Source organism: Acartia tonsa, chromosome 12 (assembly GCF_053477335.1).
Source record: "Acartia tonsa isolate MP-2025a chromosome 12, ASM5347733v1, whole genome shotgun sequence".
Classification (NCBI taxonomy): Eukaryota; Metazoa; Arthropoda; class Copepoda; order Calanoida; family Acartiidae; genus Acartia; species Acartia tonsa.
In genome coordinates, this window is record NC_137271.1 from 8,601,984 (window position 1) to 8,616,174 (window position 14,191).

The 14,191-nt window shown below is 32.4% G+C and overlaps 1 protein-coding gene across 5 annotated transcripts in view; it reads left to right on the forward strand.

The window, feature by feature from the left end:
• The window catches only part of LOC145334306 (uncharacterized), a 240,959-nt gene that overhangs the window by 207,958 nt on the left and 18,810 nt on the right, over positions 1 to 14,191 (forward strand). For all 5 annotated transcript variants that reach the window (XR_013884802.1, XM_080179711.1, XM_080179712.1 and 2 more), the window contains 14 exons: positions 1,312 to 1,371; positions 1,637 to 1,693; positions 2,328 to 2,385; positions 5,336 to 5,437; positions 8,060 to 8,159; positions 8,539 to 8,614; positions 9,309 to 9,387; positions 10,082 to 10,224; positions 10,647 to 10,708; positions 11,137 to 11,294; positions 11,688 to 11,779; positions 12,393 to 12,494; positions 13,337 to 13,460; positions 13,872 to 13,928. Coding sequence is in view for 4 of the 5 variants with exons in the window: in XM_080179711.1 (XP_080035837.1) it covers positions 1,312 to 1,371; positions 1,637 to 1,693; positions 2,328 to 2,385; positions 5,336 to 5,437; positions 8,060 to 8,159; positions 8,539 to 8,614; positions 9,309 to 9,387; positions 10,082 to 10,224; positions 10,647 to 10,708; positions 11,137 to 11,294; positions 11,688 to 11,779; positions 12,393 to 12,494; positions 13,337 to 13,460; positions 13,872 to 13,928 (1,270 nt within the window). In the remaining variant the exon portion in view is untranslated. The remainder of the gene's footprint in view (positions 1 to 1,311; positions 1,372 to 1,636; positions 1,694 to 2,327; positions 2,386 to 5,335; positions 5,438 to 8,059; positions 8,160 to 8,538; positions 8,615 to 9,308; positions 9,388 to 10,081; positions 10,225 to 10,646; positions 10,709 to 11,136; positions 11,295 to 11,687; positions 11,780 to 12,392; positions 12,495 to 13,336; positions 13,461 to 13,871; positions 13,929 to 14,191) is intronic.

Here is a 14,191-nt window from a genome sequence, read left to right on the forward strand (position 1 = left end):
TGCTCCACAAGCTGCTAGAAGGAAAGTCCCAAAATTAAATATGTAATGGTTACTTATATCAGTTATTTTAATAAAGTTTTCTTTAAAGAATCTAGTTGATATCTTAATAAATAAGCTCAGAACTAATATTTTTAGTTTTGGGGGTCTTTTGCTCCACAAGCCCCTAAAAGTAAAGCCCAAAAATAAAATGTGTAATGGTTACTAAGTTCAATTATATTGAAAAAGTTTTCTTTGAAAAAACTCAGGTTAATATCTTTAAAAAAAAAGCTCAGAACTCATATCTTTAGTGTTTTGGGGGGTCTTTTGCTCCACAAGCCCCTAAAAGGTAAGTTCCAAAATGAAATGTGTTATGGTCACTTAGGTCAGTTATTTTAATAAAGTTTTCTATAAAAAATTAGGTTGATATCTTTAAAAATAAGCTTCTTAGTTTTGAGGGTCTTTTGCTCCACAAGCCCCTAGAATGAAAGTCCCAAAATGAAATGTGTAATGATTACTTAGTTCAGTTATTTTTAAAAAGTTTTCTTTAAAAAAGATAAGGTTGATATCTTAAAAAACAAGCTCAGAACTCGTATTTTTAGTTTGAGGGGTCTCTTGCTCCACAAGCCCCTAGAAGGAAAGTCCCAAAATGAAATGTCGTGTAATGGTTACTTAGTTCAGTTGTTTTAAAAAAGATTTCTTTAAAAAAAAATCAGGTTGTTATCTTCAAAAATAAGCTCAGAATTCCTGTTCTTAGTTTTGGGGGGTCTCTTGCTCCACAAGACCGTAGAAGGAAAGTCCCAAAATGAAATGTGTAATGTTTACTTAGTTCAGTTATTTTAATAAAGTTTTCTTTTAAAAAAATCAGGTTGATATCTTCAAAAATAAGCTCAGAACTTCTATTCTTAGTTTTGGGGGGTCTCTTGCTCCACAAGCCCCTAGAAGGAAAGTCCCAAAATGAAATGTGTAATGGTTACTAAGTTCAGTTATTTTTAAAAAGTTTTCATTAAAAAAATCAGGTTGATATCTCTAAAAATAAGCTCAGAACTCATATTTTTAGTGTTTTGGGGGGTCTTTTGCTCCACTATCCCCTAGAAGGAAAGTCCCGAAATTTAATTTTAAAAGTTTTCCGTGTACATCCAGTCATATAAGAGCTTTTACAAAAAGAATTAGGTCGATAACTATAAACACAAGCCCACACGTCCCTCCCAAAATTTGATACTGAATTTCATTTCCTATAAGTGTACAAACTTCCCCCCCCCCTTATTATTGTTAACATTGTTATCAGCGCAGCTAATATACTATTAGGTTTTTAATTGTTGTCTGTTTGTTTAGAACTGATCCACAGTTGAGAGATAATAAGAAACACCTGGACGAAGCCAAACATGACATCAGGTAATAATTTATCCAGTATGACTTCAGAACCGATTAATATCCGCTGGATTAGAACCGGTTCTCAGCCTTGCAGAAAAATCACATATAGCATCGTATCACAGACTATTTTCCATGAATGTTAAAGTAAAAATCATAAAATTAATAGGTTCAAATTTTGTTTCAATATTATAATTTTTAATTTTAATATCCGCGGAAAGCTGTCTATAATTTTTCTATTTTAGCACAACCTACCTCCCCCTTTGTAACTATCTTATTTATATTGTAGATGGAACAGCCATGGATTTTCAATGATGGCCGTTGTTGCTAACTATTATATAGAAAGGTAAATAGATACTTTTTATCTTCATTCTATAATAAAAAAGTAGTAAGCTTTTTATCTGTAGCGAAAGATCTCACAAAACGTTGAACAGATATGGTTCTCCTTTACAGTGAAGTCTCTTGTAGATCCAGAGAAGGTTTTAACTATTATGGGGAGAGTAACTCCAACCTTCCCAATAAAAAGCCCCTCCCCGCCTCCCTCCCCCGTTTAAAATGTGTATGCTGTAGAGACCACACTCTTAATTTCACTTACGTTACATTGACAGAGTGACGCACAAACATATTAAACTAGATATTGAGTAGCTGCGCTTCTTATACTAACTGTATAATATTTAATACTTGAGCATTTATATGGCTTCTAAAGTAGCGATGCTACTCCAAAATAGTATTTTTTTGTTGGTTGACTTTGCAACCTTCTATGACTTAATTATTTAGTTTATTATCATTTATGGGAAAGTGGTCGATAAATATAATATTTGTTTCTCTAGGTAGGTTATGTTCGGACGTTATTTTATTTAGATCTCCCTTGTATATTGGCAAATTTCAAAAAAAAAGAATTGAAACTAAATGTTTGGCATTTTATTTGCTTATTATACCTGCTTGAAATTTTTATCTTTAATGAAAAATGTTATTTTCAGGCATTCTGAAGCAGAGCAAAAGATCAAAGATTTGTTGGAGAAAATTGACCAATTAAAAGTAAGTTTTTTTTGTGTTTTTTGTGTTTTTTGTTACTATAAATATTGATTTCCGAAGAACAAAAGATAACTTTTCAATTTTGTTTGTGAATATTAATCATAATATAATCACGATAACCTAAAAATCTAGGAATAGATCTAGCTAGCACCCCAATTAATAGACAATTTTAAATTAATGAAAATATGTAGAATGTAAAATTAATTAATCCCTCAAAATTTTGAGTTGAGGAAATCACGATAATCTAGAAATCGATCTAGAACCCCAAATAACTGACAGATGGACAAAACAATGTATAGATTAGATGGGAATATGTTATAGGAATCCTCATTAAAATATTTCAGCTGTCTATCTTGAAAAGTAGCCGAGAAAATCACGTTTTCCCCATAGCGTTATGGACGGACGGACAGACAAAGTGAATTATAGAGTAGCTTTGCTGCTAAAAATAGGATGGGGGGGGGGTCTGATATATATCCTCCCTCTCTTTGTTGAAATCCCTACATGTTAGCCCCTACATGCTAGCCTCTACAGGCTAGCCCCTACATACTAGCTTCTACTTGCTAGCCCCTACATGCTAGTGACGCAGCTGTGTTAGTCTAAACTTTATTGATGAAAAATTCGTGCAAGCTTAACTCAATAAAATCTGATTGTCATTGAATTGGAAGAAAAATTTCTCTTCTCTCTTATATATCCAAGAAGCAGGGGTGTCTGAACCAGGGAGGAAGGGGGAACATTGAACTGTTAATTACATTAGTCCCTATGGTTTTATAATAACGTTTTCTTATTCGTTGGCTTAACAACTTTGGAGACTTTTTTTTATTTGATTGGTTAGTTTAAACCACGAATTTTAATTTACAGAAGGAATAATTTTGTGTATCAGCATTGGAGACGACTAATTTTCTCCTGTCAATATATCAACGTATTTTGAATATCCATGTGTTGGTTCTTACTTATGTAACGCTAATTTTTCTCTTTAAAGTTTAACTATACAGCTAGTCACACGCCTGTTATATCAACTTTAGTTATGACAAGGTTTTAGTTTTAGACACCACCTCTCTCTCTCTTTGTCTCTCTCTCTTTGTCTCTCTCTTTGTCTCTCTCTTTGTCTCTCTCTTTGTCTCTCTCTTTGTCTCTCTCTCTCTCTCTCTCTCTCTCTCTCTCTCTCTCTCTCTCTCTCTCTCTCTCTCTCTCTCTCTCTCTCTCTCTCTCTCTCTCTCTCTCTCTCTCTCTCTCTCTCTCTCTCTCTCTCTCTCTCTCTCTTCCCCCACACACACACTCTTTTTGTCATAGCAGCTGTAGGATCCATTTTCGACGTCTTTTATCATGACGAGGTTTAGGTTTAAAACATTAAACAATCACCTCTTAGCTACAAATTTTGTATGACAAAATTCGCGGGATTTTTAGCACTTCCTATTTAATGCTAAGACATGCTTTTCTTTCATGGATATCATGTTACTTGTTTGTATTCTTCAATTAGGGTTTGTTTGTCTGTCCGTGTCGTAAATTTTAGCTTATTAGAATCGCCCTATCTATTTCAAACCTTGCGTGAAGATTCCTCAAACAAAAAGGTATAAACCTAAACTACGGAGACTCTATAATCATTATCCGAAGAGATTAGAGATTCGCTTTCACGTTCTTGTTGATTTAAAAAGTTGGACGTAGACTTGATATTTTTTTCAAAAGTAGATCAGCGTAGATAGAATTAAAGTATCTATCTATCGATTCTTTGTGTCTGTCTGTCTATCTATCTATGTATTGTATATCAATCTACACATATTCATATGTTTATTTGAAGGAAGGAGGGGGGAGAGTCGATTTCCACAATTTTAGTTTTTTTTATAAATTACTGAGCTTTACATAAATGTTATTTGATCTGAATTAAAATCTTACGGTAAAGACAAACAGAGAGACATCCTGTTACTTTTATATAATGATATATCTATCTATTTATTAATCCATTAATATAGCGTTGAAGAAAAGGTTGTTATAGCTTTTGTTAAGACTTCAACTTTCTAGGGAATGGGATAGGTGCAATCATTTCCACACTTGCAACGCAGTAACACAATCTTCAGAATTGCATATTATTACAACAGCAGAAACTACCCTATTAATTATTAATTTGCTTATAGCTCCTTTTTTTGCTATTGATGACCTTTTACTATTACTAAATTCAGGGATCTAAAGGGATAGAACAATGGTCTATAAATTGATATATATCCCCAATGATGATACACAAATTTTTCCCTTCTTTAGATTACAAATAGTGGATAAAACGTTGGAACACTTAATTTAATGAACCAACCAATCAAAATTCAATAAAAGTCCCCAAAGTTGTTAAGCTAGCAATTAAGAAAACGTTGTTTTAAAACTTTGGGGACTAGTGTAATAAATAGCCCATTGTCCCCTCTCTCTCTGTATTAAAAAAATACTCGGATGTGATGGTATACGGAATTGAATATACACCTTGGTTTTTCTAGGGGCTCTATCATTTCCGTTAGTAAATAATAAAATCATAAACAAACTATCATCCTCATAAGCAAAGATATTAACGAAATAAGACAATGAACTTTTAATTTACACCTCAGAGAGGGAGGGGACATTGGGCTGATTGTTATACTAGTCCCCAAAGTTTTATGATAACGTTTTCTTATTCTTTGGCTTAACAACTTTGGGGACTTTTTTTTTTTATTTGGTAATTGGGGATGTCCATCACTTTATCGGCCATTGTCTTATCCCTTTAGATCCCTGTATGCCTACCCAATAAATGTAAAAAAAAATTACCCCTTCTGTAGATTATGGTTAATGGTAGAAAAGTTTTGTACCTAAAGATTTGTACAACCCAACCTATCAAGTTTTTAGAAAGTCTCTCAAGTTTTTGGGCTAATGAATGAAAGATTATTGGGTCCAAATATTTACTTTTACTGTATTACAGTTAACTGTTGTTTATTTTCAGGCTATTGAACCTGAAATCAAAATCCTAGCTGATGCAGACAGTCAGAGTAATGAAGAGGATGACAGTGAAGAGAAAAGTAAACTACAAAATGATTTGAAAGAGGTAAAATTTTTATCAGTAACTTTATTATGTATAGGTTTTGTGGTTTTTAAATTTTTACATTTTATTATAACATAAAGTCTTCAACTTGCAATAGAGTTTTTTAATAAAAAGTATCATAGTTTGAAACTAAAAAAATCTATGTGATTAAAACCTAATTTGCAGGACACGAACCGACAAAATAAGGATTTTCTTTTTTACTTTTTTATTTATTTGTGGAAGGTGGATAACTGTTTTTAACAGAAATGGCCATAAAGTAAATATATCCTTCCTACATAATTTTCCCCTATATATCTAATTTAACTAGATTGCAGTTAAGAGCCAATTCTCCTTTTTAAAAGCGAAGCTTTTCTATAATTAGGGTCGGTCCGTCCGTACGTCCGTCCGTAACGGATAGCTCTTTTCGTTAGGCATTTAGGCATGTTAGAATTGTCCTATCAATTTCAAATATTTTATGGTGATTCCTTTAATAGTTAGGTACGATTTAGAAAGCGTAGCAACTCTATAATCATCACCAAAATGTCCGTACGTCCATTTTAAACATGTTGATTTTTTACTTTTTTGACAACAAATTTTTTATGTGATCTAATTATCCGATTGTTCTGATTTTTGGTATATTGATTCCTGGGACAACAAAGTATAATGTAATAAGCGAAGCAACTCTATAATCAAGTCCTAAAAATGTAAGTATGTCCATAAACATTATCCTGAATCAAGCAGTTTTTCAACAAATTTTCTTACAATTTTGCTTTGACTCCTATACATTTATATTATTATTATTCAGTTCTGACACTATACAAGTGTTAATGTCCGTTTGTCCTACCGTTTCAGTGCTTCGCTTTTATGGATGTTGTCATCCTTGTTTTACATTAGTATGGCAAACACATTAGAAGCAAGGGTTGCAGGCGCTTGTCATTATAATTGCGTGACTCTTATAGATATAAAAAGATTTTCATGACAGAGCATTTCTGTTTCTCTAGAATTGGTAAAACCTTTTGAATTTTATATCTACCTGTCTTTTTCTCCATTTGGATTAGAATTTTAAAAATATAAATAGCAGGTGTTGCACATTAATTAAGTATTAATTATTCTTTAGTATTTTTACATATTCTTTTATATAAAGTAATAAGTTTTTTGTCTGAACCTTAATATCTCGAAAACTTCTGAACTGATTGAATTCTCTTTTTTTAGAAAGCTTCACTTAGTTCCTGGGAGGGTTTTAGGCTGTTATGTTATTGTTTTTAATTCTATACCCCTTTAAATACATATCTTCCTCTTTTTTGAAACATCTATTAAAGAAAGACTTTTAAGGATTCGTTTATTTTCCATTTTTAAAACCTTACATCCTTTTTTAGTTAAACATGGATTTTCAATATTTTATCCATGTTTTTGGATTCTAACTGATCAAATACTTTATATAACTTTATTAAGATAACATGAAATATTTAATAATGTATGTTAGAAGGTGTCAAAATTAGTACCTATATGATTATATTTAGACTTGTTAAAAATTTATTAATTATGAAGATTACTATTTCTCGTGGAGGGAGGGGACATTCGGCTGTATATTATGCTAGTCCCCAAAGCTTTATAATAACTTTTTCTTATTATTTGGCTTAACAACTTAAAAGACTTTTCGATTGGTTGGTTAATTAAATTAGTGGTCCACTCGTTTCAACCACTAATTGTAATCTACAGAGGGATAATTTTGTGTATCATCATTTGGTATGTATATTAATTTATCGGCGATTGTCTTACACCATAGATCCTTGACTACTTCTAACTCGTTACATATTACAATTGCTCTAACAGAAATAAACTATTACCAATTTACCATTGGCAGATTGGACTTCAGGATAAAGGTGCTGCCATTAAAGGGTTGGTTGTCTTATATTTTATTGTTTACCTTTCTAGCCTTCAATGTTATTTACAGCCTTGCTGTTAATAAAAGGCTAAAAAAAATCCAAAATTAAATAGATCTAAAACCTTCTACTGAACATATATGATAGCATGTTATTTAATATGATTATAAGATTTATAAATGTATGAAGATGGTATAATCCTATTCTTTTGCTAGGACATATGTATATTCGATATTTAGAAAGCTAATGGTCGATAAACATATGTACATTCCCAATGATGAAACACAAAATTACTCATTCTGTAGGTTAAATTTAGTGCTTGACGTTTGAACACTCTTCTTATGAATCAACCAATCAAATACACTAATGTCCCCAAAGTTGTTAAGCCAACGAATTAGAAAACGTTATCATTATACTTTCGGGAATATTGTAATAAACAGCCCAATGTCCCCTCCCTCCCGGATCAAATCTGAGGTGGATTCTTAAAAAAAGTTTGCCCCACTAATCGCTTAGTGGGGCAAAATTGTTTTCGTAAAAAATCCACCAGAATCACATTAAAAATCTATTAAAATTAAACAAAATCATATGTTAATAACCCTTCTATGATTTTGCTTAATTTTTGTAGATTTTTAATGTGGTTTTGGTGGATTTTTCACAAAAACTATTGTGCCCCACTAAGCGATTAGTGGGGCAATTTTTTTTTAAGAATCCACCTCTGATGTTTACAGCGAATCTTTTCTATAATTTGTATTTATATTTATAGGCGGAAGTTGCGAAAGAGAAGATCTTGAAAGAACACGAGGAAGTTATCAAACAGCTGCAACAAACCATTGAACAAATTAAACTTCAGAAAATTCAGAAAGGTATTGAATAATATTTTTTTTTTAGATTTTCCCAATAGACATAGTATATCTAGATGGTACAACTGACCCCATTTTTCGTCAAGATGTAGCTTTAAGAGTATATTTTCTGGGCACTATCAAATAAATTACCCTCTTGTTCACTGATAACCCGCCACCCCCCACCTTAACCTTATTTTTAAAAAAATTGAAAATAGGAAGGGTATTTATGTTTGTTTATTAATTAATGTTAGTTTAGGTTATAATGGAAACTTGATAGACATGCAAGGTCAAGGCCACTCGCAGGAATAAGGTTTTTTTTTGGAAATTGGGGTGTATCAATGCTTGACCGGCCACTTGTGGGAAAGCAACAAAATGTTTAACCTGTTCTATTATTTTGTAGAAACCGAGCTTTTAACAGCATATACCAAAGAAAAAAAGGAAGAGAAGTTGAAGTTTGAAAGCCAGCTAGAATCTAGGTTCCACATATATATTAGATTCAATTGTGAATTTTAGTAGCAAATCTATTCTATAACCCACATTGTCTGTTGTCCGTCTGAAATGTATTTTTTTCCGGCTAATTTTGGAGAAAGACTTTACAAAGGGAAAAGTAGGTTGCGGGTAAAATCCGTAAAGGTTGTGTGTTTTAGGTTAAAAACAGTAGTAGAACGATAAAAAATTATGTTAAATTTTATAAAATTTTGTCTATAGTTCTTTTCAATAAGAAATACACATATTTAGTGAATATTATAATACTATTTTTAATCCTTAAAACACACACCTTTACGGATTTTACCCGCAACCTACTTCTCCCTTTATTACTTTTTAGCATCTACCTTTATAAATAACGTTAGAGGCAATCCAACATACTGCTCAGAGAGGGAAGAGACATTGGACTAAAAATTACAATAGTAACCAAAGTTTTATTACCATGTTATCTTATTTGTTTCCCCCAAAACTTTGAGTACTTTTATTGAATTTTGATTAGTTGGTGCTAAACTAAGATTGTCCAAACTTGCGTCCAATAAATTTTCTTTATTGAGGATGTTTCAATTTATTTTTCATTGCATCGCAGATATGATTTCTTGGCTTCTTATGAATGTTGTCATCCTTGTTTATGATTTTATATTAGGAATCAAAATTGAAAAAATCTAATATTGCAATGCATAACAGATTAACAGACCAGCGAACAGAATTAGAGGTCAGACTATCAAAACAACAAACCGCGGCAGACGCTAAATTAGCGGAACAGGTAATTTTGAATATTTCGACAAAGATACAGGGAGGGAGGGGACATGGGCTGTTTATTACACTAGTCCCCAAAGTTTGTTTATAAAGTGTTGTTATTCGTTGGCTCAATAACTTTGGGGACTTCTATTGAATTTAGATTGGTTGTTTTATTAAGTTGAGTGTGCAAACGTTTCAACCACTAATTGTAATCTGTAGAATAGGTAATTTTGTGTATCATCATTTGGGGATAAACATCAATTTATCGACATTTGTCTTATCCCTTTAGATCCCTGATCAAACCTTTTTCTTTTTTACTGGTGATATTTGGATTTTCTCTTCCACTATTTCAACCATTAGAACCAACTATTAAAACGTTTATCCTAAAATCTGTACGGGACCAATGGAATACCAAAACAGTTCAGACATTTGCAGGTCCCTACGAATGGATTTATTGTTACATTACATCGGATTATGATGTCCTCTAATAAAGTGAAACATATTTTCCCTGTCATAATATCCACATGTATTTTATGTCCATTACGATAAGATACACAATTTCAAAAATTTTGCCAGAACTAAAATTATTCTAAAAGGGTAGTTTCACGAAATGCATTTGAACTTAATTTAGTGAACCGCATATTTTTTGCTAGTTAATGGGTTAAACTACTAAATTAAGTTCAAATGCCTTTCGTGAAACTACCACTTATGTTATTTAGGTTGAAAAGTGTCGTCATGAGCTGGAATTAAGCTTCGCGGAGAGATTAGCGAATGAGAAAGTCTTATTAGAAGCGACACTGAAGGAGAGACACCTTGCGGAGAAATCTGAACTAGAATCTAGACTCAAACTAGAATATTCAAAGTAAGTGTACCCAGTAAACTGGTACCCAGAGTTTTATAACCATTAAGTAATCTTATTTATTGGTTTCAAAAACTTAGGGTACTTGTATTAAATTATGATTGGTTGTTTCATTAAGTTGATTGTCAAAACGTTTCAACTACGAATTGTAATTACATAATGGGTCTTTTTGTGTATCATCATTGGGATATCTTAGTAAACTATCATATGCAGAGTAGAAGAGGACATTTGACTGTATAATAACGCACTGGTACCCAAGGTTTATAACCATTACCTACCAAACTTATTTATTTGCTCAAAAAACATTGGATACTTTAACTAGATTTTGATTATTCGGTTCCAATCTAGCAGTGTTCAATTATTACAAAAGGGGTGATTTAGTTTATCGTCATTAGGAATTCATTAATAAATAATTTTATTTTCAGATTAAGTTCAGAACTGGAAACACGTTTAAGAAGTGCCTTTGAATCAGAAACAAAATTACTAAAGGAATTTTATTACATTGAAATTATAATATTGCAAGGGAAAATAGACTAAAACCGCTCACCTTAAAAGCTCAGCTTAGGCAATTCCTTAATGATTTCTATAGTATTCCTTTTCAAAAAACTTTTAATAATGACTACATTTTTGGAAGGGTAGTGATAATCCACCCACCCCATCCTTATTCAAATTAAATAAATGGGTATGAAAACATTCAAACTTTGTTTATATTTTAAGATCTTATAAACGGCTGGACCATAAATATTTAATTTTACAGGAAGAGTCAAGTTGGTCATTATAAGGTTTTGGTGTATTATAATGGATTCGTGGTAGGTTAACACCAAGAAGGAAAATTTACTTCCCCCCCCCCCTTCCCTGAAAAAATAATTTTATACTGTGAAAAGCCCCTAAAGTGATAAAGTAATTAAATAAAATAGGAGGAATGGGAAACTGAAAGAAAGAAAGAGGAAGAAGAGAAAAAGAGAGAGGAGGAGAAAAAGAAAGAGGAGGAAAGAAAGAAAGAAGACGAAGGAAAGAGCGAAAAGAAAACATCCCAATCCAAAAAGATTGATTACAGATTAGAGGCAGAAAAGGTAGGTTTTTATGAGAGTTAATATCTCAATAACGGCTACATATATAGCAAGTCTTTATTTGAAGATCTCGCTAACCGCTTTTCATAGGCCCTTGAAATGTTCATAACTTTTTTGGGGGGAGTGTACCACTTACTTGTTTTCCCTTTTTACAAGGGTGCCGATGCTTTTCTTTTTAAAACTACAATTACAAGTGCATGGTTTGATTCTGTTCTAATTTTGAATTTAAGCCGTGGGATGGTTTAAAGCAAATTAGAGCCCTATCGTTCTGGGATTGAAAGAGACTAATAAAGGCCCAATAATGTTAATCAATTACAATTGTGGAGTAATGCAATTAAATTAATATGTTATTGTTGAATGTATTCAAGCATTGGATTGAGAAATATTTATTTTAAGGAACGGGCAGGTCGTCTAGAACAGGAGGTTGAAAGTTTAAGAACTGTGCTAGAAATGAAAACAGAAGAACTTCATGTCTCTCGCCATACCAGGTAAATGGAAGTTGGTATTGTAGACAGACTTCCACGGATAATAAACTTAAAAATTATGGAGAAAAAAACAGTTTGTTGGTCCTGAGAGACTGAAGGCTAAAGCTAATAAAACATTTAGCAATTTTTGTTATGCAATTTAAGAGAAAATGACAAGTTCCTAAAGGTCAATTCTTGATTCATTCTTTTCTTAAGTTTGTAGTTCTGATTTGTTCTCAAGCATTTATCAGTTTCTTATCTGATATTTAAAATTTAGTATTTAGAACTATTACAATTTTATATCTTTTTATTCTATATGTTCTTACTTCTAAACTTGATTGGACAGCTACCTTATTTCCAGTGCTAAAAAAAACCAGAGAGAGAGAGGGGACAATGGGCTGTTTATTACAGTAGTCTCCAAAGTTTTACAAGAACGTTTTTTATTCGTATCCATAATAACTTTAGGGAGTTAATGAATTTGTTATGTGTCCAAAAGTTTCAACGACTAATTGTAATCTACAGAAGGGTAATTTTGTGAATTAACATTGGAGATGTACATCAATTTATTAGCCATTTTCTTATCCAATAAGATCTCTGGCAAAAAACATAGCACATTTTGAAAAAAAAATCCTTTTAGGTTAAAACTGGAAGAAACTATTGAGGATTATAAACAGAAAGAAGAGGCGTGGCGGAAGGCCTGCACTCAAAAAGAGGATCTCAAAGTACAACTTGCGGCCAGGTAATGGACATATGTACAAGTGTTTATGATTGAGTAGCTTTGCTACTATATTTAGGTATAGTCCCTTTCGTGGCAACGCACCTTAATTGGTGATTCTTCGTATTTTTCACAGTCGCTTTTCTCCTATTTCTAGCCCCTGCGGGGGCGTTAACCCAGTGGGGCCAATTGCTTAACCCTGTGGGTCAATCACCTAACCGAATATAACATAACCTAACCTAAAATAACCTATAAAAAGCCATGTTAAAAATACGACGAATCGCCCCTTAAGGGGCGTTGCCACGAAAGGGACTATTCCTCTATATTTTGTTGTCCTGATCATTCAGTAGAACTATTTATCCAACCAACTATTAAAACAGTAACTGTCAAATTAAATTATGCATTTATTTTACACTATCTAATACCCATTTAATCTAAATATCGAACAATTCCAATATCTGTAATGTGTAGATATCAAAAATATTGTTGAAATACTAGAATATTTGATTTACTTACCTATCTATATCTAACTACTTTCCCTATATTTATAATTATTAGATATCTGTATAATTATCTAAATACTTCTATTTCAAATTATAACCATCTCTATCTAACTACCTATACATTTATTTTCCAAATATCAATGGATGTTAAATATACGTGGATATTATGACATAGAAAAAAATTGTCATTAATTTAGTTTGCTAACATGGAACTATTCGTCAGTTCGTTCATCCAGTAGGACGGGTTTAAGGGGTGTAAATAGGGATTCGTTATTTTAGCCCGATAATGTTTCACTTTTTAGAGAACATGAAAATCTGGTGTAAGACCCAAATAATGATATATTCATTAATCTATTTATGTAGGGTGGAGGCAGAGCGGAGGTTAATGGAGGAGAACCAAAGGTTGACCAATATAATGGAGAAAGAGCTGAATGAGAGGAAGAGGCTCTCAATGGAGAACGAACAGCTTACCTGGAAGATTAAACAGGTAAGTGAGTGATTGGTAGAATCAGTGGTTAACATGTTTGGACACTAAACTTAATGAACCAACCAATCAAAAATCTATAGAAGTCCTAAAAGTTGTTAAGCCAACAAATAAGAAAACGTTATTATAAAACTTTGGGGACTAGTGTAATAAACAACCCAATGTCCCCTCCCTCCCTGGAATGAATCAGTCAATCCGTCAGTGAGTGAGAGAGATAGTTAGTGAGGGTATCCGCAAGTCAGTGAGTTGGAAATAGAGAGTGAGTGAATGAATCAGTCAGTCAGTCAATCAGTGAGGGAAGTATTTAATAGTAAATGAATAAGTATTAGGTAGAAAAAGTTGTTATGTATACCTAGCTAGCAAACACATATCGAGTTCATAGATAGATATTAATCCTAAAATTATTGTTTTTAGGAATATGAAGGAATGATGTCCCAGTCTTTGTGTGAAGGATTCGAGTTCAACTATCAAAGGAAATTATATTTGGAGTTGGTTAAATGATGAAAAGCGTTGCTACTTAATTCAGGGGTCTAAAGGGATAAGACAATGACCAATAAATTGATGTGTATCTCCAATGATGAAACACAAAAATACCCCTTCTGAAGATTACAATTTGGACACTCAACTTAATGAAACAACAAATTTTGATAAAAGTCCCTAAAGTTGTTAAGCCAACGAATAAAAAAACGCTATGATAAAGATTTGGGGACATCTGTAATAAAAAGCCCATTGTC